The following is a 26,671-nucleotide window of genomic DNA, read 5'->3' on the forward strand; positions in this document are numbered from 1 at the left end:
GGCCTGAATTTTAAGGCCACCTTTGCTGCCAAATTGAGCAAGTAAACATATCAGATGCTTTTGCCCTCAATTCCTTCACATGTACAATGTGGATAATGTCGTAATACTTAACCTATTTATCTCACAGAATTATTATGAGGATAAATTTGGAATTTCTTAGAAAAGTTGACACCCATGTAATTGGGGTATGCAGACTGGCAGCATTGCTGAAATAAGACTTATAGCACATACATTCCAGATAGCTTCAGTTAAACACAACCAAAAAAATATCTCGTCATCAATTTCACTGACTGAGTACCTTCTATGTATCTGGGCATTTGGGATGCAAATACAAAAAAAAAAAAACAACACAATTTCTGTCTTCAAGATTCTTGAAATACAATTTAAGCACAACAGTTTCAATTGTGTAACTCCTTTCATATACTCAAAGTCAAAAGACAAGTTTGCTCCAGAGTTTGCTGCAAGTGGACGTCTTACACCCTAAATATCACTAGCCCTATCAGGGCATTCGAATGTGGGAGTAAAACATCTCCAGAGGGGGGAAATATAAAAAAGAAGGAACGGGAAAAATCAGAAATAGAACAGAATAAGAAGACACGAAGTGATAAGTATTGTTTACCTGTCAGTTGACATTGATTAATCTTGTGTTCTGTGATATCGCTCAGCGACTCAAACACCTGGAGGCAGCTGTCACAGCTGTGCACAGCTTCTTCTTCTAACTCCTCCCCATCTTCTGGCCTTTTCTTACAATCTAATGCATCTCCATCTTCAGTCTTGTCTTCTAATTTACAGTTGGGGTCTGAAAGAAAAGTAAGTCTATGACTTTGGAGCATCAACGACCAAATTCCTTTAATATTGTATTTAAGTTTCTTCCTACCAAAAGGACAAAAATGGCATTTTCCTTGGGCTTGTCACATGACAGAATTTCTGCCCATTTTGTTGTCAAATAAACAGAGGTAATATTCTTCCCTCAATTTTTTTTTTTCTGTTCTTGGTTTGGAAAGGCACCTTATTTTCACCACTACCATAGAGTTCTCCTACTTCCCCATTTAAACACCCCTTCCATACGTCCATGTTAATTTAGTAAAATCTATCATGGCTATAGAAGACGTTGATCACTTTGAAACCTAAAAACATGAAGAAAAAGAATAAATCACCTTTAAAATTGAATAGTCTCCAATGAAAAGAAAAAACCAGCATGCTTAAGAATGAATTACTTTTCACTTAAATATACTGTTTCACGGGAAATTACCAGAATTAGCCAAAAGCCTAGAATAAACTCAGCTAATTACCATAGGCATGAAATTGACCTTTACTCATAAACTGGTCAAAACACACAGTCACCCTATTATTTGCGAGACAGTGGTAGAAAAATAAACTCCACCATACAACAAAATGTACTTACATAAACAAACTAGAATCTACATTTAGCAAGTTTCTCTTGCTTTTGCAGTGTTAAAAAAAGGTGGGGGAAGGGTATGGTGGTTAAACAAAAAAAGAAAAAACTGTAGTAGATTATAATCAACTATTACTGTATTTGGAAATATTAATGTTGGATTGGTTAAATATTTTTACAATCTGTACCATTTTCATTTTTTCTGAAAAGTTAGTAGCACAACTATATATCTGAATAGTGAAGCAGAAACAACACCTGGCGCATAATAGGTACTCAATGTGTTGATGGAAGTCATTTTCTTTTCATACTAGGATATTATCTCCATCTACTTCCATGACACTATTTTCCTTCACATATAACTAATATGCAGAAAAGCTTGTATTTATTTATGCTAGGACATACAATGCAGCGACAACTATTTGCAATTCTGTTTTTTTCTTCTTTACCAATCTGCAAAGTTATAAACAAATAATGTCTTAGAATTAAGTAAAAGCTAAGTACTAACTTCCGTATTTACATTTTTTGAGAGAGTTACAGTACATTTATTTAAATAGAAAATTGAGCAGTATAATAAAGAATGTGCACAGTTCAAGTTTATTTTTAATCAAACCTAGATTATTTTTAACAATTTGATTATGAGATAACTGGTAAGTTCTCAGCAAACATTCACAAAAATTTCAATAAATCCTCTTACAAAACACTGTTCTGGGGAAGTCGATGCAATCTCATCACAGCCCCCTTTACTCTGAAAATGATACCTCCAGCTGCCTTGTCTTTAATGCAATGCCACTAGTCACACTGGGTTTCACATAAAGCCCTCCCACTTTTCCTGCAGCTGTTGCAAACTCCTTTTTCCTAACTGCAATAAATAGCAGCCAGACCACCACTCCCCAAATGATTCACATATGCCTAAAATCCACCTATGTGTCAACAAGAATTTATAAAATTTTATCATCCAGGAATCTTTTGGATCATGAAAACTGATAATCGTTTACCTTCAAGAAAGTACAGCATGAAAAACAAAGGCACTTTATATTGAAAAAAAAAAACAGAATTAGTCAAGTTAATTATTTAGGTGGAGTTGCCATTTGAAAGGTATTATTCCAATCATCTACCTGTAGTTTGTATCAAAATAAAGAAAAAAACTAGAGGATATTTTCTATTTGTTTTAATACAGTACCTGACATAATACTGTATATAAATGTTAAAATCAGCAATGATTACTTCATGATGATAAAGAAAAAGAAGAGGAGAAGGTAGAGAGTAGAAATTCAGTGGAAATAATTTTCTTGAGGCAAAAACATACTAAATGCCTCCAAACTGTAAAAGCTACCACCCATGGTTATACTTTCCAGAGGTGACTCTATGTTGTCAGCCCAATGGAGCTGCCCCTTGCTCATTTCTGATTATTTCATCTGGAGCTTCAGAAGCTATAAACAGGAAAACTTCCCAAGTTCCTCTACAGGCTTTAACTAAACGCTTTAAAATACTGCCAGGTTAGAGAGCAATTCAGAAAAAAGAAATAACTATCTTAACTATTGCAGCCTGACCCCAACATCATTAAACACTTGTTGGAAGGCAGCCTGTGTGCACACTGCATACATGAGTTGTTTAGCTTGAACTCTCAGCTTCATCTCATAAAACTGACAGCACTCAGGGAAATATGGGTGCTGGGTCTGAATTTTAACATGTGTATTTAAATGCTACACATAAACTTTACAGACTTGTTTGTTTTAAAATAAGGATAGAGTCTGACTGCTGTAAGTATCAGGACAGGGGAAAAAAAGGCAGAAATCCCCATATTTCTTATTCAAGAATATTAACATGTGAAGGGAATCCAATCACACCCACTGCACAAATACAAAACAAACAAATCAAAACATGTGACATTGGATGCATTGGCCGTAAAGAATTACTCCTGTCAACCCTTCCTATAGAGTGCCTGGTTATTAAAATTAGGGTCATTTTAAGAGTAATAAGAAATGGGGGTTTTTTGCTTCCACTTCTACATTTACAGATACAACCCTATAGGGACCTAAATCAGTCAAGCTTATTCACTTCTGCTGCAACTTCAGAATGCATGCTCCAGCCAACTGGCGAATTTGTTTTTAGGTCAACACTTAAGTGGGACCCTCTGGGAGATGGGTTCGATTATAGCCTATGATGCCTCGGTGTAATGAGTTCTTGAAGCCTCAGCCACTTTCTTGGTAAATGGATTTATACATCCCTCATTTTCATAAAGACTCTTCCACGAATGTCCGAAAGTCTTTAGGATTCGTTTGTTTGGGGCTTTCTCCCTCTCTATCACTATCATTTGGAAAGATTGGGGGCAATTTTAAATGACAATCAATCTCCTTTCCCAAAGGTAGCCGTACTTCAGTAATTGCACAGAGTCTTCGTCATGTAGTTTTTATAAAGCCCTTTGAGATCCTAACATAAAAAGTATTTTATTACTATGTTATCCATCCTAATTGACTTTCTCTTTCCTACTTTCAGCCTTACTGACTGTATGCTTAACCCTAAGCCCTCACTCCATGTCCACTCTATTCACTGCATCAAATTTATTAACACTTTCAAATGTTACTCCCTCTACATCTAAAACTAGCAAATGTCTCCTCTCCTCAGGTTCTTGCCTACTACAAACACTGTCACAGACGCGAGGGACAATCCGCCACCCCTCTCTCCCAATATCTACCACAAACACTGCCACAGACCTCCACAGGGGAGATAACGTGTAGATAAAACTCATCTTGCCCCCTTTTCACCTCTTCCTTTCTGACCTTTCTGCAAAGATTCAATGAATAATTAGCCAAAATAGAAAAGAAGTCTGAATTTGGAAGAGAAGTAAATTCAGCTGTAAACGCAATAAAAATAAATGGCTCTCTTCTGTTATTTGTCATTTTAGCATTGCCTAAAAATGGAAATTAAAAAGAGATATGATTTTCCCATTACTGTATTCTGGGAGGTGGGGTTTTCCTTCTTTTCCTTCTTCTTCTCTTTTTCCTTTTTCTCCTCCTCCTCCTCCTTCTCATAAGAGATGTTATTGCTGTAACTTGGTCTAATAAAACTACAACTTTGGGGAAAATGAAAAATTGCCCTGGCTTAAAAGAGTTGGAGGCAATAAACCCATGGACTTCAATTAATTTCAAGTGTGGGATCAGTTTAAGGCCGAGCAGCAGAAATTCTATTCTGTCCATGTAAAAATGAGGTTTCACCACATTTACTTTTTATAACCTATATAAAAGTCAAGTAAAAGTAATGAATATCTAAAAGCCATCTCAGTGGACTGGCAAAGACTATCTGTATTCTTGAAATTCATCTTACATATTTCTTTCTGTGCAACAAGGATCCATGCCTGATCAGAGCTAAAATGTCAAACTACTAAGAAAACAGCCCAATTTCTAATCCATTTCACTGCCTTATAATGGACCTCCTTCCAAGCCACTTTCGCATGGAAAAGCACTGGCCAAAGAAAGGAAAACTTAAGAGATCATGTGGTTATAATTATTACCAGGCAAGGAATATTTCTGCAGCTCAGTGGTAAAGTAAAACTCTGTCGCTCTCTGCTCCCAATAGTGTCCATCGCAAAACAACTGCCTCATTAAATCTCTGCTGTAAGATTAATACGCCGTAGCTGCACTACATTTATAACTTGGTACTCTATAAAAAGCACATTTAATGGTAAGAGCCAGAGCTTAGATACAGAGTATTACTATAAAAACTTCTGGCAGCATGTACACAGGGCAGGCCTCCTCTACCCCTTGCAGAAGATATAAATGAGGTTATTCCTGCTTAATTCCAATCATCAGCCCCTACCTAAAATCCAGAATCACTTTTTATGAGGGTGGAAGAACATGAGATAGAGAGAGTGATGTAAATATGTGAATGTGAGAAGACTACTTAATAACCAAAATTGGCAAGAGATGAATGAACTAAAATACCCAGACTTAGATACACAGGCAATGCTAAAACTGGACCATTTCCTAAGTCTATTCTATAGTCATAGCCAGCTTTTCACCAAATTAAACAACCATGGTATTTATTAATGCTCAACCTTGAATCAACTAATACTGTTGGAACAAGTCCAGAAAACTGCCAATAAAAGGTACACAGAATATTCTGCTTAAAAGCAAACCTTCAGTTTAGTCCCCATGAATTCCTAAAGAGGAAGTTAATGAACTACCTGTGACAAACACAAGGACTTAAAAGAAATGTATTCACAATGTCCTATGTCAGAAATAAAATATTTTTTTTCTAAAATGAAAATGTATTATTTTATTATGAAGAATTGCTGAAATATTGAAGAGAATCGAATCACATCCACTGCATAAAGACTAAATAAATAAATCAGAACATGAAATTGGATGCCGTAGCGTGAATTCCTCCAGTCAATCTTTCTTGTAGAGTGCCTTGATATTAAAATATGTTCAATATGTTGTAATATTGACGGGTGTGTATTGTTATACCTGTACCATATTTTACAGATCATCACAATCTAGCACTTAGCACATAGTAGGAACTCAAAAATGTATGCTAAATCAAAAAAAAATTATACATACATGCAAAAGTTCCCTTTGTTACTATCAGAAATGGAACATTGACAATCCTTTTGTTCATAAGTACTTCATACCAAGTTATAACTATTTCTGCCCAGAGTTCCCTCTAAAAGGTCCAGTTCTGTACAAATTTTTGTTGACATATTTAGAATCCCCTTGCCTAAAAACCAAACTAATCTCTTGCCTATTTAAATCAAACCCTGTGCATAAGAGTTCCTTCCCCTTTAAAGGTTTTCAAATTTGTTTCACGTTAGAAAAATAAGGAAAAACAAATCACCTTAAAGCTTCAAAGAAACAACGATTTCCCTTTCAGGAGACAGTCTAACCAGGAGCAGTAGCATTCCTGGTATCCTAAAATTGATGTATGAGATTATTCTTTTTTCCTTAGTTGACTCTAGAAATACATTTGAGGTTGAAGCCCCATATGATGAAAACACACTTAGGAAACATAAATTGCATACTATCATAGAACGGCAAGCAGGTACTAATGAAGGAATGCAGCATTACCAGACTGTGTGGCCGTGTGTCCTACACCCTCCTGATGGTCCTCTGCCTCATTTTCTTCTACTGTCAAGAAAAGGTAAACAAACAAAACAAAACAAAATAAAACAAAGATGTTAGGTGGGGTAGCTGAAATGAACATCATTGATCTTCGGACCTCAGCCCTGAAGGTCAGTTGTGGCCACCTAGAATGTATGATGACCAGTAATTAAGACTTTGCTCTGTCCTACCAAAACCAAACAGTTAATGTGAAAAAAAAAATGCTTGTATGAAGGACGAAAAACATCTAGGGAAGGTTTCTGCCTAACTATCTCACTATATTTTAGCATCACTTTACTATAGGAAATTTTTTCATGAACTTTTCCTCTCCTTTCTCTATCTCTTTAGTCTTCCTAGACAGTGAGAGACACCATTATTGTGAGTCATCAATAGTCAGACACTAAGCTAAATGCTAGAGATAGAAAGACAGTGCATGTAATGCACGCTTTTGAGCAGGATACACCCTAATAAAGGAGACAACATCCAATATCTAGCTACATATGAGCAGTATAGAGGCTATATGAAAGTAATCTGAAAGGGGAAGGAATCAGCAGCTATGAAAATTAGAAAAGGCTTCCTGTAGAGGGTGGAATTTAGGCTGAATTCTGAAGGAAGCCAGGAAAACTTGGAGATTGAAGAGGAGAGCATTCTGGACATGAGAGGTAGTCAGTGCAAAGGTATGGAGAAGAAATATGGAGTATGATATGCAAAGAGCGGCAAATTAGCATTTTCTAAGCTGGATTATAGAATGCATGGAGGTGAGTAAAGTTGAAAAGGTAAGAAGGGACACGCCAATGAAGAGATTTAAATGCCAAACAGATGAGTTTATAATTGATACTTGAGATAATGGAGAACCACTGGAGTTCCTGGAGCTGAGGGGTATAATATATGATTTCCAAAAAAATAACATTGCCAGCAAGTGGAAGATAGTAGAGTGTACAAAGATATGAGGCAGGGAAACCAGTGAACAAACTACATGAAGTCTGAATTTTCTGTGGGGATTTTTTCATCCTAAAGGTGTATCATGGTGTTTGAAGACTAAGAAGGAAAGAAACAAGAGGCAGAAAATCTAAGAAGCACATTCCAAACAGTGAATTTCTTACTCCTCTTGATTCACAGTGGAAGTACTTGTATCATACTGAGATGGAACTATGGGTGAGAAGAAACTAACCTTGATAAGAAAAGAAATGAGCTTTTTGGAGTCAAGCAAAAATAGTTTCCTTTTAAAATCTGAAACTTCTCAGGCTACCTTCAGTTACTCAACCATCTCTTGAATCCTTCACTATCTTTACCAGAACAGTCAAATGAAAAAAAGTGTAGACCAAAGAAAATAGTCCGAAATCTCTTCTTTTACCCTTTCTTCCTGTCCGTTGCAGTTAGAACCTAATTTAAATACTAGTAACATGTTAGTTATCAATACGATTCTCTCAACCAGCAAATCTTTAAAATGAATCATGATGACTATCTAGATGGTATCTTCATTTAAAATACCTACTTCAATCAGTCAACAATAAGTCTGCGTCACAGACTTAAAGGAGTCCATGATTCCCATATTTCCTCTTCCTATTTTCTCCCCTCAACCAATTAACCTTTTATCTCATTTTCCCCAAATGACTAAGGACCTTGATTACAAAGATGGTAGAAATTTGGAAAGTAAAAATAAAAACATCTTTAAAAAACTGTAACAAGGATTAAAGTTTTGTCCTGCAGGCATTTGTCAAAGTGTTCGCTGGCTATGGAGAGATTTTTGTCACTTGAGTCTTATTTCAGACATATACAGAATAACCAAAAATAAGGGAAAATTTAAATATAGGGAGAAAAAATAACTTAAAAAGACCTTAGTTACTGTTTTTTCTATAACCAAGGAGTACTGGGGTGTGTGTGTGTGTGTGTGTGTGTGTGTGTGTGTGTGTGTGTGTGTGTGTGTGTGTGTGTGTGTGTGTGAGAGAGAGAGAGAGAGAGAGAGACAGAGAGACAGAGAGACAGAGAGACAGAGAGACAGAGAGAGACAGACAGAGAGAGACAGACAGAGAGACAGAGAGAGAGACAGAGACAGAGAGAGAGAGAGAGAGAATATGGGCTACTATACAAAGAACCTGCCAATAACATTTGACCTGAGCAATAGGAATAAAGCCGTTTGGCAGGAAAAAAAAGATAAAAAGGAGATGATTTTGTGGAGAGAAGATAGAATAAGATTAGTGAGAGAAAGCAGATACCTGGGAAGTATCTCAAGGAAAAAAAATTGGAAATTAAGCAAAACCTTCCTTTCAAAATTTGCTAATTCATGTGACTAAAAAACACCTTCCTTAGTCAGCATGTTCTCCCCTAGATCAAGACTAGGCTGAGACCTTCTGTAGTGACAACATACTTCTTGAGTTTTGTTTATTTTACCACAAGCCTTCTCCTTCCGGATTTGAGACTTCATTCTTGCCATACTCAGATGTCTTCCTATTTAACATGTCATGCTAATAGTGAAGATGCTGCTGCTGATGCAGACTGCTACAGTTTGACCTTATATAGATAAATGGTGTCCCAAGAGTCTCTACAACAACTTGTGTATTAAGAGTCTCTGTGTCCCTATCCTCAATCTTAAAACAAGCGGTTGTGGTTCCTTCCTCAATTCTAAAAGAAGAAATTTTATTTCTCTCAGAAAAGAATCATTTTTCTTTGGGCACCCCTTGTACAAATTCTATTAAACTCATTGAAAACAAACAGGATAGAAGAATGCATGAGAAAAAAACAAAGGACACTCTAAGGGTTTATGAAGAATTTCAAACATAGTAATCATTTCCAAGAACTAGTCATTTTTCTTACCAAATTATTCTAGTACTTCTAAAGTAAAATCATATTTGTGAAGATGAGGAATGGAATGTAGGGGTTGAGTTTATTAATATCTTCCTTAAACATACTTAATACACCCAAGTTGATAATAACAACAGCTAGCTTTTTATACTACACTAACTTTTGCAAAGCATTTTACAGATCTTAACCTTTTTTTATTCTTAAAATAATACTGGGAGATAAGTGCTACTATTCACCTTATTTTACAAGTAAGAAAACTCAGGTATACAAAGGCTAAATGGCTTGATCAAGATCACAAAGTTATTACGGACTGAAGGCAGAATGTGATCTAAGGTCTTCCTGAATATAGGTCCAACACTCCACAAAAATGAGTTAGTTACATTTGAGTGACAAAGAAAGACATCTTACAAAATGTGGGGCAAACAAACTGTGTATTCAAGGTAAGGATGAGCTACATTATACTACCTACAATTATCCATCAGTTCAGATATTTCAAATAGCACCTGCTGGGCTAGAACAATATTTTCTCATTCTTTGTTGCTATCAAATCATCTGGTTCAATGGATACTGAGATATCTGATGCCATTAATTAATGGAAATAATGTGCTTCAACAAATCACATTTTTATGTGACTATTGATAGCTTTGATTCCGTCTTCTGAAAACAGCCTGTTCATATCCTTTGGCCAATTGTCAACTGGAGAAGGACTCTTTGATTTTTATAAATTTGACTCAGTTCCCTATTTCTTTGAGAAATGAGGCTTTCATCAGAGAAGTTTGCACTATAAAAATTTTCCCCAGTTTTCTTTTCTGTTCTAATTTTGCCTATATTAGTTTTATCTGTACAAAAGCCTTTTAATTTTATATAATCAAATATAATAATATAATTATATATATAATCCATTTTACATCCACCCTATTTTCTTGTTTGGTTACAAACTCTTCCTTAATCTGACACATCCATTTTTCCTTGCTTTTCTAATATAGTTATGTCACCCTTTTTGCCTAAATTATTAATCAATTTTGACCTTATCTTGGTATACAGTATAGGACATGGTTCAATATGGACTGTTGTTCTATGCCTAGTTTCTGCCAAATCTCAGAAACTTTTGTCAAATGTTGACTTCTTCTGACCTGCAAAACCTTGGATCTTTGGGTTTATCAAACACCATGGTCAATTACTACTGTGAATTATGTACCTAATCTATTTGACTGACCCAACACTCTATTTCTTAGTCAATAACAGAATGTTTTCATAATTACTGCTTCATAATATGGTTTGAAATTTGCAACTGTTAGGCTGCCTTCCTTCATGTTTTTTTCCCCATTGATTCCCTTGATAGTCTTGACCTTGTTATTCCTGACTAATTTTGTTACTATTTTTTCTAGCTCTATAAAATAATTCCTGTTAGTTTGATTCGTGTGGCACTGAATTAGTAAATTAACTTAGGCAGAATTGCTATTGCTCAGCCTACCCATGAGCAATTAATATTTCTCCAATTGTTTAGATCTGTCATTACTTCTGCGAAAAGTGTTCTGTGACTGTATTCATATAATTTCTGGGTTTGTCTCAGCAGGTAGACTCCCAAGTATTTTATACTGTCTACAGGTATTTTAAATGGATTTTTTCTTTCTACATCTTCCTTCTGGGCTTTGTTGGTAGCATACAGACATGGTGATGTGCATGGGTTTATTTCATATCCTGCAAATCTGCTGAAATTGCTGATTTTTACAACTAGTTTTTTAGTTAATTCTCTAGGGTTTTCTAAGTAAAGCATCACTTCATCCTCAAAGAGTAATGGTTTTGTTTCCTCACTGCCTATTTTTATTCCTCTAATTTCTTTTTCTTGTCTTTTTGCTTTAACTAGCTAGTAAAATACTGAATAATAGTGGTGATAATAAACATGCTTGTTGAACTTATTGTAAAGATTTGAAGTTTATTCCCATTACAGAAAATTCTTTTTCTTTGGTTTTATATAGATTCTACTTCTAATTTTGAGAAAGGTTCAATCAATTCCTGTCTTTACTGATGTATTTAATAATAATAGGTATTAAATTCTGTCAAATGCTTTTCCTGTATCTATTAATATAATCTTATGATTATTGTTATTTTTTCTAGTGATATGGTCAATTATACTGATAGTCTTCCTAATATTGAACCAGCTCTGTATTCCTGGCATAGATTCCAGCTGGTCAAAGTGTATGATCTTTGTGATATATTGCTGTAATCTTCTTGCTAGCATTTTATTTAAATTTTTTATCACTGTTCATTAAGGAAATTGGTCTGTAGTTTTCTCTCTCTGCTTCCACACCTTCTAGTTTAGCTTTCAAAACCATATTTGTGTCATAAAATGAATTTGGTAGGACTCCTTTGCCTATTTTTTCAAATAATTTATAGAATATCAGGATTAGTTGTTCCACAAAAGTTTGATAAAATCCACTTGAAAATCCATCTGATTCTGGGGATAGTTTCTTAGAGAACACAATAACAGCTTATTCAATTTCTTTTTCTAAGGTATGTTTATTTCAATATTATATTTCCTTTCATGTTAATCTTAGCAGTTTACATTTTTGTAAATATTCCTCTATTTCACATTGATTGTCAGTTTTACTGACATATAATTGAGTAAAATAATTCTTAATAATTGCTTTACTTTCATCTTCATTGGTAGTAAATTCACCTTTTTCATTTTTGATACTAGTAATTTGGTTTTCTTTTCTTAAAAAAAATCAAATTAACCAGTGGTTTATCTATTTTACTTTTTTTCATAAAACCAAATCCTAGTTTATTAGTTCAGTGTGTTTGTTTGTACATTCAATTTTATTATTCTCTTCTTTCATTTTTCAGGGTGTCCATTCTGGTGTTTAATTGGGAATTTCTAATTTGTTCTTTTTCAATTTTGTTTTACTTGCATGCCCAATTCTTTGACCTACTCTTTCTCTGTTTTATTTATGTAAGCATTTAGAGATACACATTTTCCCCTAAGTATTGCTTTGTCTCCATCCCACAAATTTTGGATTTTATCTCACTGTCATTGTCTTTAATGAAATTATTGTTTCTGTGATTTGCTCTCTAACCAATTGATTCTTTAGGATTCAATTGCTTAATACAATTTATTTTTAATCTATGCCTCCACAGTTCTTCTTAAAATGTAGTTTTTATTGTACTGTGGCCTGAACAGGGTACATTTAATACTTCTGCTTTCCTGCATTTGGTTGTGAAATTTTTATATCCTGATAACATGGTCAGTTTTTGTGAAGGTGCCAGGAAGAGCTGAGAAACATGTGTTCCTTTCTATTCCCATTCAGTTTTTTCCAGAGGTTTATCATATGTAACTTTTCTAAGATTCTATTCATCTCCTTGACTTCTTTCTTATTTATTTTATGGTTAGATTTATATTGCTTTGATAGAAGTTGAGGTCCCCCACTAGTGGGTTTTACTATTTCCTCCTGTAATTCATTTAACTTTTCCTTTAATAATTTGGATTCTATGCCATCTGGTGTATACATGTTTAGTTTTGATATTACTTCATTGCCTATGGTTCCCTTTAGCAAGATGTAGTTTCCCTGATTATCCCTTTTAATTAAGTCTTTTTATTTTTACTTTTGCTTTATTTGAGATAATGATTGCTATCCCTGCCTTTGTTACTTCAGTTAATGCATAACAGATTCTGCTCCAGCCCCTTATTTTAACTCTATGGGTCTCTCTTTAAAGTGCCATTTCTTACAAAGAACACATTGTTGGATTCTAGTTTCCAATCCATTCTGGTATCCACTCCTGTTTTATGGGTGAGTACATCTCATTTACATTCACAGCTATGATTACTAACTGTGCATCTCCCTCCATCCTATTTTCCCTCTATTTATTCTTCTCTTTCTCTCCTATCTCTAAAATCTGTTTTTGTTCTGATCACTGCTTTCTTTTTTCTTCCTTTCCTTTTATCACCTCCTCTTTCTGTTTTCTTTCACCTGCCTTTCCTGTTATCATTCCCTCTCTTTAATTTTTCCCCTTCTCATGCTACTTTCCTATTAGGTTAAACAGATTTCTATTACCAATTGATTATATGTATATATTCTCCCCTTTTTAACCAATTTAGATGTGAGTGAAGTTCATATTGTTACTCCTCTACTGTAAAAGGTCTTCCTTGTGTGCCTTTTATATGAGATATTTTTCCCCATTCTCCCTCTGCTTTCTTCCTTCTCCCAGAGTATCCATCTTTCTTGCCTATCCATTTTTTTACATCATTCCAACATAACAGACTCACTCCCACACCCTCTTTCCATGTAGAATCCTTCTAACTGCCCTAATAATGATGACATTCTTAGGAGTAACAAATATGTTCTCATGTGGGAATATAAATAGTTTAACTTTATTGAGTCTCCTATAATTTCTCTTTCATGTTTAACTTTTTATGCTTCTACTGAGTCTTATATTTGAATGTATAATTTTCTTTTCAGCTCTGGTCTTTTCACGTAGAAGGTTTTAAAGTCCTCTATTTCATTAAATCTCCATTTTTTTTTGCTTTGAAGGATTATACTGTATTACTGCATAGGTTACTCTTGGTTGTAATCCCAATTCTTTTGTCTTCCAGGATATCATATTCCAAGCCTTCCACTCCTTTAATGTGGTAGCTGCTAAATCTTGTATGGTCTTAATTGATATTTGAATGATTTCTTTCTGATTGCTTGCAGTCTTTTCTTGTTGACTTGCAAACTCTGGAATTTGACTATAATATTCCTGATATTTTGGAATCTCAGGTGGTGATCAGTAGATTCCTCCAATTTCTATTCTTCCTTCTGGTTCTAGGATATCAAGGCAGTTTTCCTTAAAGATTTATTGAAATATGTTGTCTAGGTTCTTTCATTGATCATGGCTTTTAGGTAATCCAATAATTCTGAAATTATCTCTCCTTCTGTTTTCCAATGAGGTATTTCACATTTTCTTCTTTTCTCAGTCTTTTGACCTTTTTTTATTGTTTCTTGATGTCTTGCGGAGTCATTAACTTCCACTTACCCAACTCTAATCTTTAAGAAATTATTTTCTCTGGTGACCTTTTTTAATCTCTTTTTTCCATTTGGCCAATTCTGCTTTTTAAAAAGTTATTCCTATCAGTGAATTTTTATACCACTTTTTCCATTTGACCAATTATGTTTTTTAAGGTGTTATTTTTCTTCAGTATTTTTGTGCCTCATTTAACCAAGATGTTAACTGGATTTTTATAAATTTCTTCCTTTGCTTTCATTTCTTTAATTTTTTCCCTACCACTCTTATTTGAGTTTCGAAAATATTTTTTAGCTCTTCCAGGAATTCTTGTTAAGCTTGTGTATGATTCACATTTTTCTTTGAGGTTTTGCTTTTAGTCATTTTTACTTCACTGTCTTCTGACTTTGTGTCTTGAAGTTCCCCTTTACCATAGTAGATTGTTATGGTCAAGTTGTTTTGTTACTGTTACTCATTTTTCCCTGCTATTTCTTGATTTGAAACTTTAAGTTAATGTTGGTTCGGTTCCCAGGGTGGGCATGGAGGAGATCCATCTAAAGCTCTGGGCTTTTATTATGCACTCTTGTTTTCAGAGCCATATCTGGGAATTTTAGAGGTTTTTGGTGTTTCCAAAGTGATATAATCGTCTCCAGCTTGAGAACTCCTGAAGCTGCTGCTGCTTCTTCTGCTGCCACTACCCAGTCCCACCACTGATGTTTCTTTCAGTTGAGTTCGAGGTAAGCCTCCTCCCCTGTCACAGATCTCCCTTAATGACCTCCCATGTTTATCTTGGACTGGAAGAATGTCTCACTCTGACCTTTTGTTGGCTCTGCCACTCCAGAATTAGATGTGATGTGTAATTGTAAAATTATTTGGAGGTGAATTATTTGGAGAGCTCAGTTGAATACTTCTTCTACTCTGCTGTCTTAGTTTTAATCCCAGAAGTACTTTTTGTATCTCTTTTAAAATGATATTACCATGAATGATCCTAACACAAGTTAACTTATAAAACTGGAGGGGGAAGCATTTCTAAACATACTACCTGATAAAATGTGCTCCTTAATAATTATCGAGAAGAAAAACGTTACTCTATACATGCACATTTCATTTTTTAAAATGATGTTCGCTCATGAAATCAACTCCATCACCCATTACAGAGAGTTGCTTTTGTGAATTTGGGGTACTTATATTTATTGCTAGGATATATCTAAAGTTATTATCTGTCATAAAAAAGAAAGAACTGCTGAATTCAACTAATGGTTGGGGGATGTTTCACAAATGCCCTCCTCCCACCAAAAATAAAAAAGCCAACTCTGAACGCTGAGTTTCTACCTAATCTGGAAGAATCTTTATTCTTAAAGGATAGAGAAAGTGCTATTTATTTTATTTCATTTTATTTCTTTTTAACTGCACCTCCTTGACATGTCAACTTGGATCACGGGGAAAGGAACTGTTATCAAAATTATATAAGAAAAAGATGTGAAAATAATTAAAAAGAAGACATCTCTCCCAGTTGTCTTTAGTCAGTCTACTTCTAGAAAGCCCATTTCAAAAAATATGGATATCCCATTACAGATAGATTTTTTCTTTCTTTCATTCTCTCTCTTTCTCCCTCTATCTCTTCCTTCCTTCCTCCCTCCCTTCCTTGCTTCCTTTCTCTTTCTTAGATAAATTCTTTGGACTGAAGACAGTTTAATATAAAATAAAGAAGGAAATTAGAAAATTTTTCAAAATAATGTATATTTTCATTAAATGAAAGATTAAAGCAAAGAAGTAAAGCTGTGATTTATGGTTCTAGGGCTACTACAAAATACAATAAAATAAAATTATACATAACTGAAAAAAGATTCATTCTGTTCTACTCTAGTTGGATTAATAAATTTTAAAATGCATACTATCTTGTGTCTATGGCTTTTTCAGCTTGTTAAACAAAACAAGAAAAGCCACACATCCCAAAATAAACTATAAAAATAAATCATTATTGATTTAGTACATTTCTGTAACACTTTCCTTAAGGAATGTGAAACAAACAAAAGAAACATAATAGCATCTTTTTAAAAATATTTGAATTGTATTTTTCATTTCCTAGAACACAAAAATTATTCCATAGGCCTCCATGTGAGTTTAATTAGTATTAAGTTTTAGCTGTATGTCCCAAAACTGCATTTTAAAAATGTACTTTTTCTTATAGAACCTTAGCAAATGTGCATTCAATCTGCATGTTTGAGTATCCGCAGACAAGTAATAAAGAAACCAGCTCCATTAGCATAATCAATATACAATTTACAGAGCTACCCAGATAGAACAGAAAGTGAACGTGTGTGCCATTATTTTAGTAAATACAAATTTATAGTATTTTCTGAAAGTGTTTCCCACCTATCCAGCTCACTTTTATTCATCTAGTCTGCTTATGTAAACTGGGGGAAGCAGGGGAGAGAAGAGAGATAATGTACATTATATTACCCAAATCTTTAAATGTGCACAGTTCAGTCAGCCACATACTTGAGAAGGAGGATAAAATACTGTTTACTAAAGATAACAATCTAATCTCCTTCATATTCTTATACATACTCTCTCTCTCTCTCTCTCTCACTCAAACACACACACACACACACACACACACACACACACACAAAACTTTTTTGTAATGTGAAACCTGCATCTAAATCTTTGGCAATATTTGGGTAGATCTCATCCCACTTCTTTTAAACAAATGAGAAAGCTAACATTCCCAACACTTCAACTGGATGCTATTTGAAAAAGTCTCCTGAAATCCTACATTAAGCTAAGTGACCAAAACTCAAAACTCTAGGAAAAATTTATCTTTCTCTCTCCCTCCTTCTTCTCCCCTCTCCCCCACTTCCTCTATCTTTTTTCTCTGTCTCAGCCTCTGTTTCTCTGTTCTCTCTCTCTCTCTCTCTCTCTCTCTCTCTCTCTCTCTCTCTCTCTCTCACTCTCTCTCTCACACACACACACAGACACGATTGTATGTGTATGTGTTTGTATGTATGAATACACAGAAATACTACTAAACCACCTTTCTAGAACATGTGCTTTTTAATTGTTTTTGCCGGTGGATTAAGTGTAATAGGCTGTTCGGAGTCATCTACACCACAGAGGTCAATAGTGTGCCACCAGCCCTCAAGTCATTTGTTGCTAGAGTCATCATATATATACGTATATATATGTATATGTAGGATTCTAAACAACAATGAATCTTTTCTCCTAAAAGTTTCTTTTGCTTTACCTTACATGCCACATCATCTATGAAATCAGCTAAGACATATGCCTTTCTCAAGTAACTCAGTAGTGACTTTTGCTTTGTTTCGTTCTGTGCCATTTTTTAAAAAGTCAAAGGATACATACTAATATGCAACCCAAACTAAATTCAAATAAAAAACTCAAACCCTATGGCCTGGAAAGTGCTATCCTGGTTCCAAATTCTAGTCAGTCAACAAAACCTAGGAAGAGGAAAAAGCACAGAGAACAACTTGGGAGTTCAATGAAGAGTCACAGCAAAAGCACCGGCAGGCACACAGTTCGAAAAATAATGATAAGGATACATATCATATGATCAAGGTTACCTTTTATAGCATACTATTCTTCCAAAGTTGCAGAACCCATCCCAGAACAACACTGCTGTTGACTGAAGCACTTTAAAATACTGCAACACTATTCAATCATATTTTTCTCAAAGTCCTAAGGATGAATTGGAAAAGTCATTTGGGAAGTTGAGTCACTTTAGTTACAAGAAGGCCCAGCCTAATTTGACAGCAGAACAGGGTGCCACTTTATTCATAGAAAATTGGAGCTAGAAGAAATGTAATTCAACCAATTTTGTTTTTATATTTGATTAAAATGAGTCCCAGAGAGGTAACATGGGCTATATGAAATAATTTCCAGGGAAATGCAAAAGTTCCTCTTTTTCCACCTCATTCTCCAGTCACCTACTCCCTCTACTCCCATTTGTCTGAAATCTCTTTAATAGAGATGAGTCAAAGTCTTTCATTCCAAAATCAGAGTTAAAGCTTAAAATATGGTAACACATTGATTTAAGTTTAAGCTAAGGTCCGAATAACTGACAGTGGGTACTTTCTGCAGAGCAGTTTTTGACAATGGCTGCTGCAAAAGCCATTGGAACTTGAACTGGGAGGAAAGGACACCGAACAAAATAAAAGGGGGGGGGGGGAGAGACTGAGAGCATCAAATAGAAGCTTTATTTGCCTAACAATTTTACCTGGTTCTAAGGCTATAATATTTTTTTATTAAATAATGGTCAGGTTAGGAACTGGAGCTGATTCAGAGTCAGGAGGATTGGATTTATGATTCACTTTTGCATTAATTATTTGTGCTACCTTGTTCTAATGGTTTGCCTTGTCTGGGCTTCAGTTTCCCCTCTACAAAATGGGTACAGTAATTTAATCTGCCATACCTGTAGCTCCTATCTTATGTGGTTCTTTTGAGGAACAAAGTCATAGATGGGATAGTTTTTTCAAAAAGTTTAATGGAGCTTTCTACAGAAAAATTATTAAATTATTACAATAATAAAATAGGACTTTTTAGTACCTTAATGCCCACCTGGTAAACAGGCCTATGAAAGTATAATTGTACCCTAAGGCTGATGCCAACCAAATTTCTCAAAAAAAAGAGAAATATATGAGATCTTCTGTTCTCCTTTCCAAAAACATGTATTCCCTAAAGAAAAACAAATATGAGAATGAGGGTCAAAATCCTTCATTTGGTATATCCCCATCATTAGCATTCCTCTGGGAATCACAAGTTTCTTTCCAGAAAATGCTTTTCAGAATTTTCCTCACATAAGTTGTGGAAATCCTAGGAAAAAAACATGCTTGGCATTCTTCTGTGGCTTTCTGAGAAAGGGGCCAGGGTGGAATGGGAGACCATATTTCCTCCCTTTTTTCCTTCACTCGGGTGCAGGGCAGTTAGAAAATAGCCCAAGACTAAGCACAACCCAGGGAGCTTCACAAAGGTATGGGATAGACTAGTTGGTCACTGAGGTCCCTTCTATCTCTAAAACTCTGTGATTCTGTCAACAGGAAGGTCAGGAGAGCCTACTTCCCCAGCTTGGGACCCTTTCAGGTTCTTGTCTATGTGCTTTGGGATCAAGAGACTAAAGAGTCCAGACATTTCAAACTACAGAGGAAAGCCTGGGTTTCAAGTAACAGAAAGTTGTTTCTCTGTATTTTTTAAGGAATGTAGAAGAAATGCCTTTTCCCTCTCTGTATAGTCTATCAAAGCAAGAATTTTTAAAGTTTCTACTAGGTGTCAGGTATTGCACTAGGAGACAGAGATTCTCAAACAGAAAGAAAGAATCCCCTGAACTCAAGGAGCTTACACTTATAAGTACACATAAAATATATATTCAAGGTAATTTTGAGAGAGGGAACACAAACACCTAAGGAGAAAGGTCTCATGGAAGAAGAAGCATTTCAGCCGAGCTTTGAAGGAAACTAGGGTTTCTAAAAAGTGGGGGTGAAGAGTATAGTACAGGCATGTAGGACAGTCTACGTAAAGGCATGGAGTCAAAAAACCTATAAGTCAACCAACAAGTATTTGTTAAATACCTGCTATGTTCCAGTCACTGTGCTAGGTATTGGATATACCAGTACAAAGAATGAAACATTCTCTGTTTGCAGTGCACTTACATTCAAATAAAGGAGATAATAAATAAACATAACAAATTTACAAATAAGGAAGGTAATAAGTAAATATAACATATTCACATATATAACGACATAACTATAAAGTTAATAAATAAAACGCATGTATGTGTGTATGTACATACACAAAAAGTAGTTAACTACAGGTAGCTCGAGAGTGTGGTACTAGCAGAGGAATTAGGAATGGCTTTGGGCAAAATATGTTTGAGGTGCATCTTAAAGGAAGAGACCAAATCTATGAGTTGGAGATAAGGAGAGAGTTCATTCCAGGCACGGGATTTTATCTGTTAATTAAAAATACAAATTGTAATGAATCTTAAATTTGAATTTCCTTTGTTATTCTCACACCCATTAGTACTTTCTATGCTTTAAAAGTAGTCTCAGAGAGCCCTTTGATATTCCTTTTCCCTATCATTCCTTTTTTAAAATTAATAATAATGTCATTTCATTAAATATAAAAGTTGAATTGAGTATCCAGGGAACTAATCTGATATGTAACTAGAAAAATGAATTGCATTTGATTAAGTATACATAGTCTAAAATCTTGAAAACACAATTGTTTGATAGATGTAAGTAAAACTTAAAGATTAAAATTGTGTTTATAAATGTGTGTATACGTATATATATACATATATACACACATATACATTTACAAATACATACATATACATGTGTGTGTGTGTGTGTGTAAGGGGAGGGGGCCTGAACTGAAGTAGGCTGACTGAAAAGCTGAACTATGTAACATTCAGGTAGGGAGTGGTCACTTGATAAATCCATGAACAAAACAGAAATCCTTTAATAGGCAAGGATAAAGACTAAAGTAGTTTAAGTAAAAAGACCTCACAAGACTTACAGAAATCAACGATATTCAACAAATTAATGAAAGGAGGATTTCAAACAATTTCCAACATATAATAAAATGTATGAAAGCAAAGGAAAGATGAACCAGGGTCAGATTCATAGCTAACAACCAATCAGTATGCAGCACAGTTCCCCATCTTCCCTTTTAACCTGTGCTGTACAACTCTGTTCTGATGTAGAACACTAAGGAAATTTATGCCCACCATTCTAATTCCTTTTTAAAAATCAAAACAAAACCTTTGGTTTATTTCATATTTAAACCCATTAACAATTACAAATTAAAACATCATGGTTATATATGATTTGTTTGATTCTTATCTCTCTCCAATCAACAGCTATTCAATAATTCAACAAAAATTCCTTAAGCCCCTACTATGTTCCAAGAATTGCACTGAATGACACACTAACAAAACAGTACTTACCTTCCAGGAGCTTATATTCTACTGGGAGGAAGCAATATGTACACAGATAAGTAAATACAAGATATGGAAGGCCATGAAGGGGGTATAGCAAGTAAGCCTGTTATGCTGAAATGTAAAATGCATATGTTATCAGCCGTTATCAGCATTTAAAGGGCTTTAAATGCCAAATAAAGGAGCTTGAATTTTGTCAAAGACAATTAAGAATCAATGATGCTTCTCAAGAAATGGAGTTGATATGGTCAGACCTAAGCTTTAGGAATCTCTATTTGGTAGCCATATGAGGGATAAACTCAAAGGGATCAAAGTGTAGGTTAAATTTAAGGAGACCAATGAAAAGATCAGTGCATTATTCTAGGTAAAAGATCATGAACTCAGATGGTGGTCATGTGAGTGGAAAGAAGGAGATGCAAGTTATGTTAGACAGAGAGAGAATTGGCAAGAGTTGGCAAATGCTTAGATTGAAACGACGAGTGAAAGCAAAATATCAAAAGGGCTGTCAGGTTGCAAACATGGGTGACTGAAAATATGATGTTAGCTTGAAAGAAATAAAAAAGTTAGAAGTGGTAAATTTATGAGAAAAAAAGAGTGAGTCCTGTTTTGAGATTTATTAATTTTGAAATGTTTATGGAATAACTAGAATCAAGAAATGTGGATCTGGAGCTCAGGAAAAAAATGGAAGTTAGGTCAACCACCCCAATTATCATGGATTCTTTTGCACAAAGCCTAAAAGAAATAAGACCTGGCTTGCCAAAAACAAATATTCAAGGTATTCAAATGGGTCAGTGATCTCAATGCATTTTCTGCAACTACGCAGATTACAGCCAAAACATGCTTTTGAATCCTGGGACACTTTTCCTCACATGATCCCCTCCCTAATTTTGCCAGAGGAATACACACTTAACCAAAGGTGGTGAGGGAGGGAGCTGGAATGAGACTTCCTCACTTTCTCTTGACTTTGAGAAGATCCCTGTGGAGCACACAGGATAGCCATCAATTATCCCTTGGCCACATAATGGGGACATCTTTTTTACCTATACAATTCACGGTCTTATCTTTTATACCACTTCTCCACTGTATTATCGTGTCCACGTTTCAGCCTCATCACGTCCAAAACACACATCTTCTTCTGTTGCCCTTTGGACAATTTTCTATTGTACTTCTATATACTCTAGTTTCCCATGAATCAAAGCCCTACAACACCAGAAGAATAGTGATATTAAAACTATGGACATCTGTTACAGTGAGAAGCTTGACCTCACAAAAGAACTTTGAAGTTGTCTCAAAGCCATTCAGTCTACTCTGCTATCCAATTGTAGACCCACCTCATTATCCATTTTCAAGATCTAAGATACAGAGAGATGAAAACTGTCTCAGACACTTAACTTCCCTCTTGGACTCTGGGCAAGTCACTTAACTTCTCATAACCTTATTGTCCTCATCTGCAAAATGGGGATGATAATGGCACCTATCCCAGGGTTGTGGTGAGGACAAAATGAGACAACACATGCAAAGTGCTTTGCAAGTCTTAAAGTTATTTATGTACATATTTGTATGCAATAAATATGCTAACCAACATCATTATTATTATTCAAGTGCTTATCATAAACTGGATAATAGGCATTCTTTACTCTTCATCCACTTAGTCTTTCCTATATGGAGAGTTAAGCCAAACTTTCTATACACTTTTGAATCTTATTCATTGAGGCTTTGTAATTTTCTACCATCACTACTTAATCCTTTGGGCACGTTCATTTGTTTTATCGTCAGTTTCCTCATCTGGAAAAGAGAGATTTGTACTAGATGACTTTTAATGTCTCTTTGAGCTCTAAATTTATGATTCTACGATCCGAGGAAATAGGTGCATATGAGTTAATGGTTATTAATGTTCTTTTTTATTTTTGATAATAAGGTCTGAGATTTTGTCTATACCTTTGACACATTTTCTCTTTCAGATAATTTGAACATCAGTGCCCCAAACAGTCTAAAAAATGTGTTTCTTCCAGTAGAGATTTCTTCCTGTGCACATTTGATTGAGTTCAGCTATTTTTCCTATATTTTCTTCAGTGCCATTTTTACTTCCTCTACAAACAATGACATCTGGGTCTGTGATGTTAGAGTCCAAACATGGTGCCTCTCCTCTAATTAATGATGAAAAGATTTTTATTAAAAAAATTTTGTTGTTGTTCAATCGTTGTCATGTCCAACTCTTCATGACCACATGGTCCACAACACACCAGTCCCTTCCATTCTCCACTATCTTTCTAATCTCACCCTCTGTTGTCCCCTTTTCCTTTTGCCTTCAATTCTTCCCAGCATCAGGGTCTTAAAAGAAACAACTTTTCAGATCTTTTCTATCTTTCATTTCTGTTTGTCCTTTCAGTTTCATTTATAAATGTTCTCAGTATGGCTCTGCTCAATTGGATCTATTCTCAGACTTTTCTACCCTGTTTTTCCCCCTTTCCATTGCTTCTCACTATTTTATAAGGCGAGACTATTGAGAGTCTTCCATCATTTTTTGTGTACGATTTTACAAACAAGTCTATAGTCTAAGCTTGTGTGGCCTTCAGCTGTTATCTTTCCATTTGACAAGTATTTCAAATTGACAAGTATCTGGTGACTAACGTACTTTTTAGATTCTTCTGGTCTTTTCATTGTGACAATGGATTTGCATCACTTAAACTTTTGTATGGTCCTTTCCTACATTCTATTTTTTTGTTATTAATAATTAGTTTAAATAAATTGGTTAGAGGTATTAAATTACATGCCATATTGTTTTCTTTTTATTCCTTATTCTAGTGTTGTATTAATTTTTATTTTATAATATCAAATTGATAGAAGATACACAGGCAATTGATTTAGAAATGACTCCCATTAACAGTATCATGTCTTTTTCAATCTATTAAAATATAATTAATTTCATTTTACATGGTATTATTTGCTGCTTATGATGCCAAGCGCCTTCAAATTATTTCCTTGAAGGATGTATTCATGATATATAGATATAAGTCTCTTGTGTAATATTCAAGTCTTTGGTCCATCTCATTCCTTATTCTTGAATATATTCAAACATTTTCTACTGTACTTGCCTATTCCTGCCTTTGCATTGAAGTTCCCAATTATTTAAGTACATGTTGATTTAATTGTAAGATTTTATTGAAATTTTTAAAGAATTTTTCTACCTCTTCAACTTCTACAACAGATGTTGCCACACAAGCTACAAATACTTTCATGGTGGTCTTTTTTGCAAACACTAATCATAGGCACTGCAGCATGAGATGACCAAGTCTCCAATGAAATGATATTTTTGATGCCTTATTTGTAATAATTGCTTCAACAGCCTTTCCCAGCCATTTATATGCAACTTCTTTTTGTTTTCTGGTTTCTTTTATAACAATAACCCCCAGACTGATATTACTCACACGACCTTGGGTAAGTCACTTAACATTTCTAGTCTCAGTTTTCTTATCTGTAAAATGAAAAGACTGTACTACATGACCTCTAAGGTCCCTCCAAACTCCAAGTCTATGAGCCTGTAATATGATTGAGTTCCTCCTACCATATGTACACTATTTTCACTGGACAAGGATCACATATCATCTAGAATAGCAGAAGATAATCTAATGTTTGTAAATGGTTTAAGAGACTGCGATTTTTATCTTCTTCTGTCCCCTTTTTTATACTCTACCATCATCACTGTTGAAGCAGAAAGAGGTTAAGTGAGTGGCTAATTTTATTACTTCCTTTTTTTCAAATGACAATTTATCTGAACTAATCCTAAAAAAAAAACAAAAAACCAGAAATAGTTGCCAAGATCATATTCAAAATCTTTCCATCACAGTGGAATCTCTCAGAACATCTTCTCTTTTGGCATAACTTTGGGAACGCTGGAATACCTTTATACCATGATGAGGCATTGAGGCAGAATTTTGTTGATGTCCTTCTACTTCATGTTTCCTTTATCTTTAAGTCAAGATTTCAAAGGAATTCTTCTTTGTGGGCTATTTCTATACAAACTAACTGATTTTGGATCCAATTACCATGTCTGTCAGTATGGGAGTGTTTGCTATAGCAGGGCTGAACTTCACGATAGTTTTATAAGGAACCCATAGGAGAACAAATGGAAAAAATACTGGAATCGCAGAAACTATAAAAGGGAATACTCACCTCAATCATTAAGGGATTTCTATTGAGTAGAAAATATACTACTGGGTGAAAAATTTGTTGCCAAGTCAGAGGTTATTACATAAATTACCCTACAGGCATGAAAAAATCCTTGTGTTCTATCATAATTTTGTCCATTTCATAGACTTACTATAGCGAATATTTTAATCACATGGTATCTAGTACCCTGGTGATGATTCCCCTTGCACTTAACTAGGTTGGTTCTCAGACAACAGATACACAATCTATCACTAAGCCCACACCTGAAACTTTTTCAGACTTGAGGGGGGGGTTCACTGTCATAGTTTTTTAAAAGCTTAGGATCACTTTATGCCTCAATGTTGGACTGAAATACCACATGATAAAATCCATTTAAGCATGCAAACTAGAAAAACAAAAGGGATGAAAATTATGTCCAGCCAAACTATGTAACTCAAACCTATACAGTGAATTAATCCATCAATATTCTATCTTTGGCAAGTGCTTTGAATGGAAAATAAATTCACCCCAGAACTGAGTGGATTCTAGGTGCTTAGACTGAATTCCGCTTAAGAAATTGCGTATCATTTTCAATGGTCCTAACTTCCCACTAATGCATAAGTCTAACACCTTTAACACCAACATTCTTCCAATTTTTCTACATGCCTTTGAATAAAGTACAAATAACCCAAAGGGCAATGGAAATAATAAGAAAATAAAGTGACTCATCATATAGCAAGAAAAGATAACAGGCACACCAAGTACTTTATAGTATAGGTGAGAAACTAAAAGAATAAGAGACCTCCATCAAATTGGTTAGATCCCTTAGCTCAGGTTGGGTGAGGAAACAATGATAAGAAGTGAATGGGATGAAACAGCATGGAGAAGTTGCAATTTGCATCACTGACAAGAGTATCCATACTCACGGTATCATAGATACTTCAAGGCAAAGATTCATGCCTGGGGGGGGGGTGGCCCAGAAGTCCCATATAACCAGAGAAACCAAAATCTCTTTTACTGTAACCATTCAAATATTTTCTTAGTTTCATGAGTAATATGGATGATAGAATGGGATAGGAAGGTTGAAAAAAATCTTGAGGGATATTAACGTTTCTGTGAGTCCATTTTGTTAAGATTTTATTATTATTATTAAAGAATTATAAAGCTTCAATAAGTGTGTTTTAAGAGCCCAAGTGTAGAAACACATTTACTATTTAATTAATATGTCTTTTCATCCCCATACAGATAATGGACTAGAAAAGACACTTGTTAAGATTGCTTATGATACCAACT

General features: G+C 34.8%; 1 protein-coding gene across 10 annotated transcripts in view; it reads right to left on the reverse strand.

The window, feature by feature from the left end:
• Positions 1–26,671, reverse strand: part of ZNF521 (zinc finger protein 521) — a 345,563-nt gene that overhangs the window by 303,091 nt on the left and 15,801 nt on the right. For 7 of the 10 annotated variants that reach the window (XR_011966078.1, XM_072604439.1, XM_072604438.1 and 4 more), the window contains 2 exons: positions 6,460–6,519; positions 620–799 (listed from right to left, as the gene is read on the reverse strand). Coding sequence is in view for 8 of the 10 variants with exons in the window: in XM_072604439.1 (XP_072460540.1) it covers positions 620–799; positions 6,460–6,519 (240 nt within the window). In the remaining 2 variants the exon portion in view is untranslated. The remainder of the gene's footprint in view (positions 1–619; positions 800–6,459; positions 6,520–26,671) is intronic. The other 3 variants (XM_072604437.1, XM_072604441.1, XM_072604433.1) reach the window with 2 other exon arrangements.

Source organism: Notamacropus eugenii, chromosome 4 (assembly GCF_028372415.1).
Source record: "Notamacropus eugenii isolate mMacEug1 chromosome 4, mMacEug1.pri_v2, whole genome shotgun sequence".
Lineage (NCBI taxonomy): Eukaryota > Metazoa > Chordata > Mammalia > Diprotodontia > Macropodidae > Notamacropus > Notamacropus eugenii.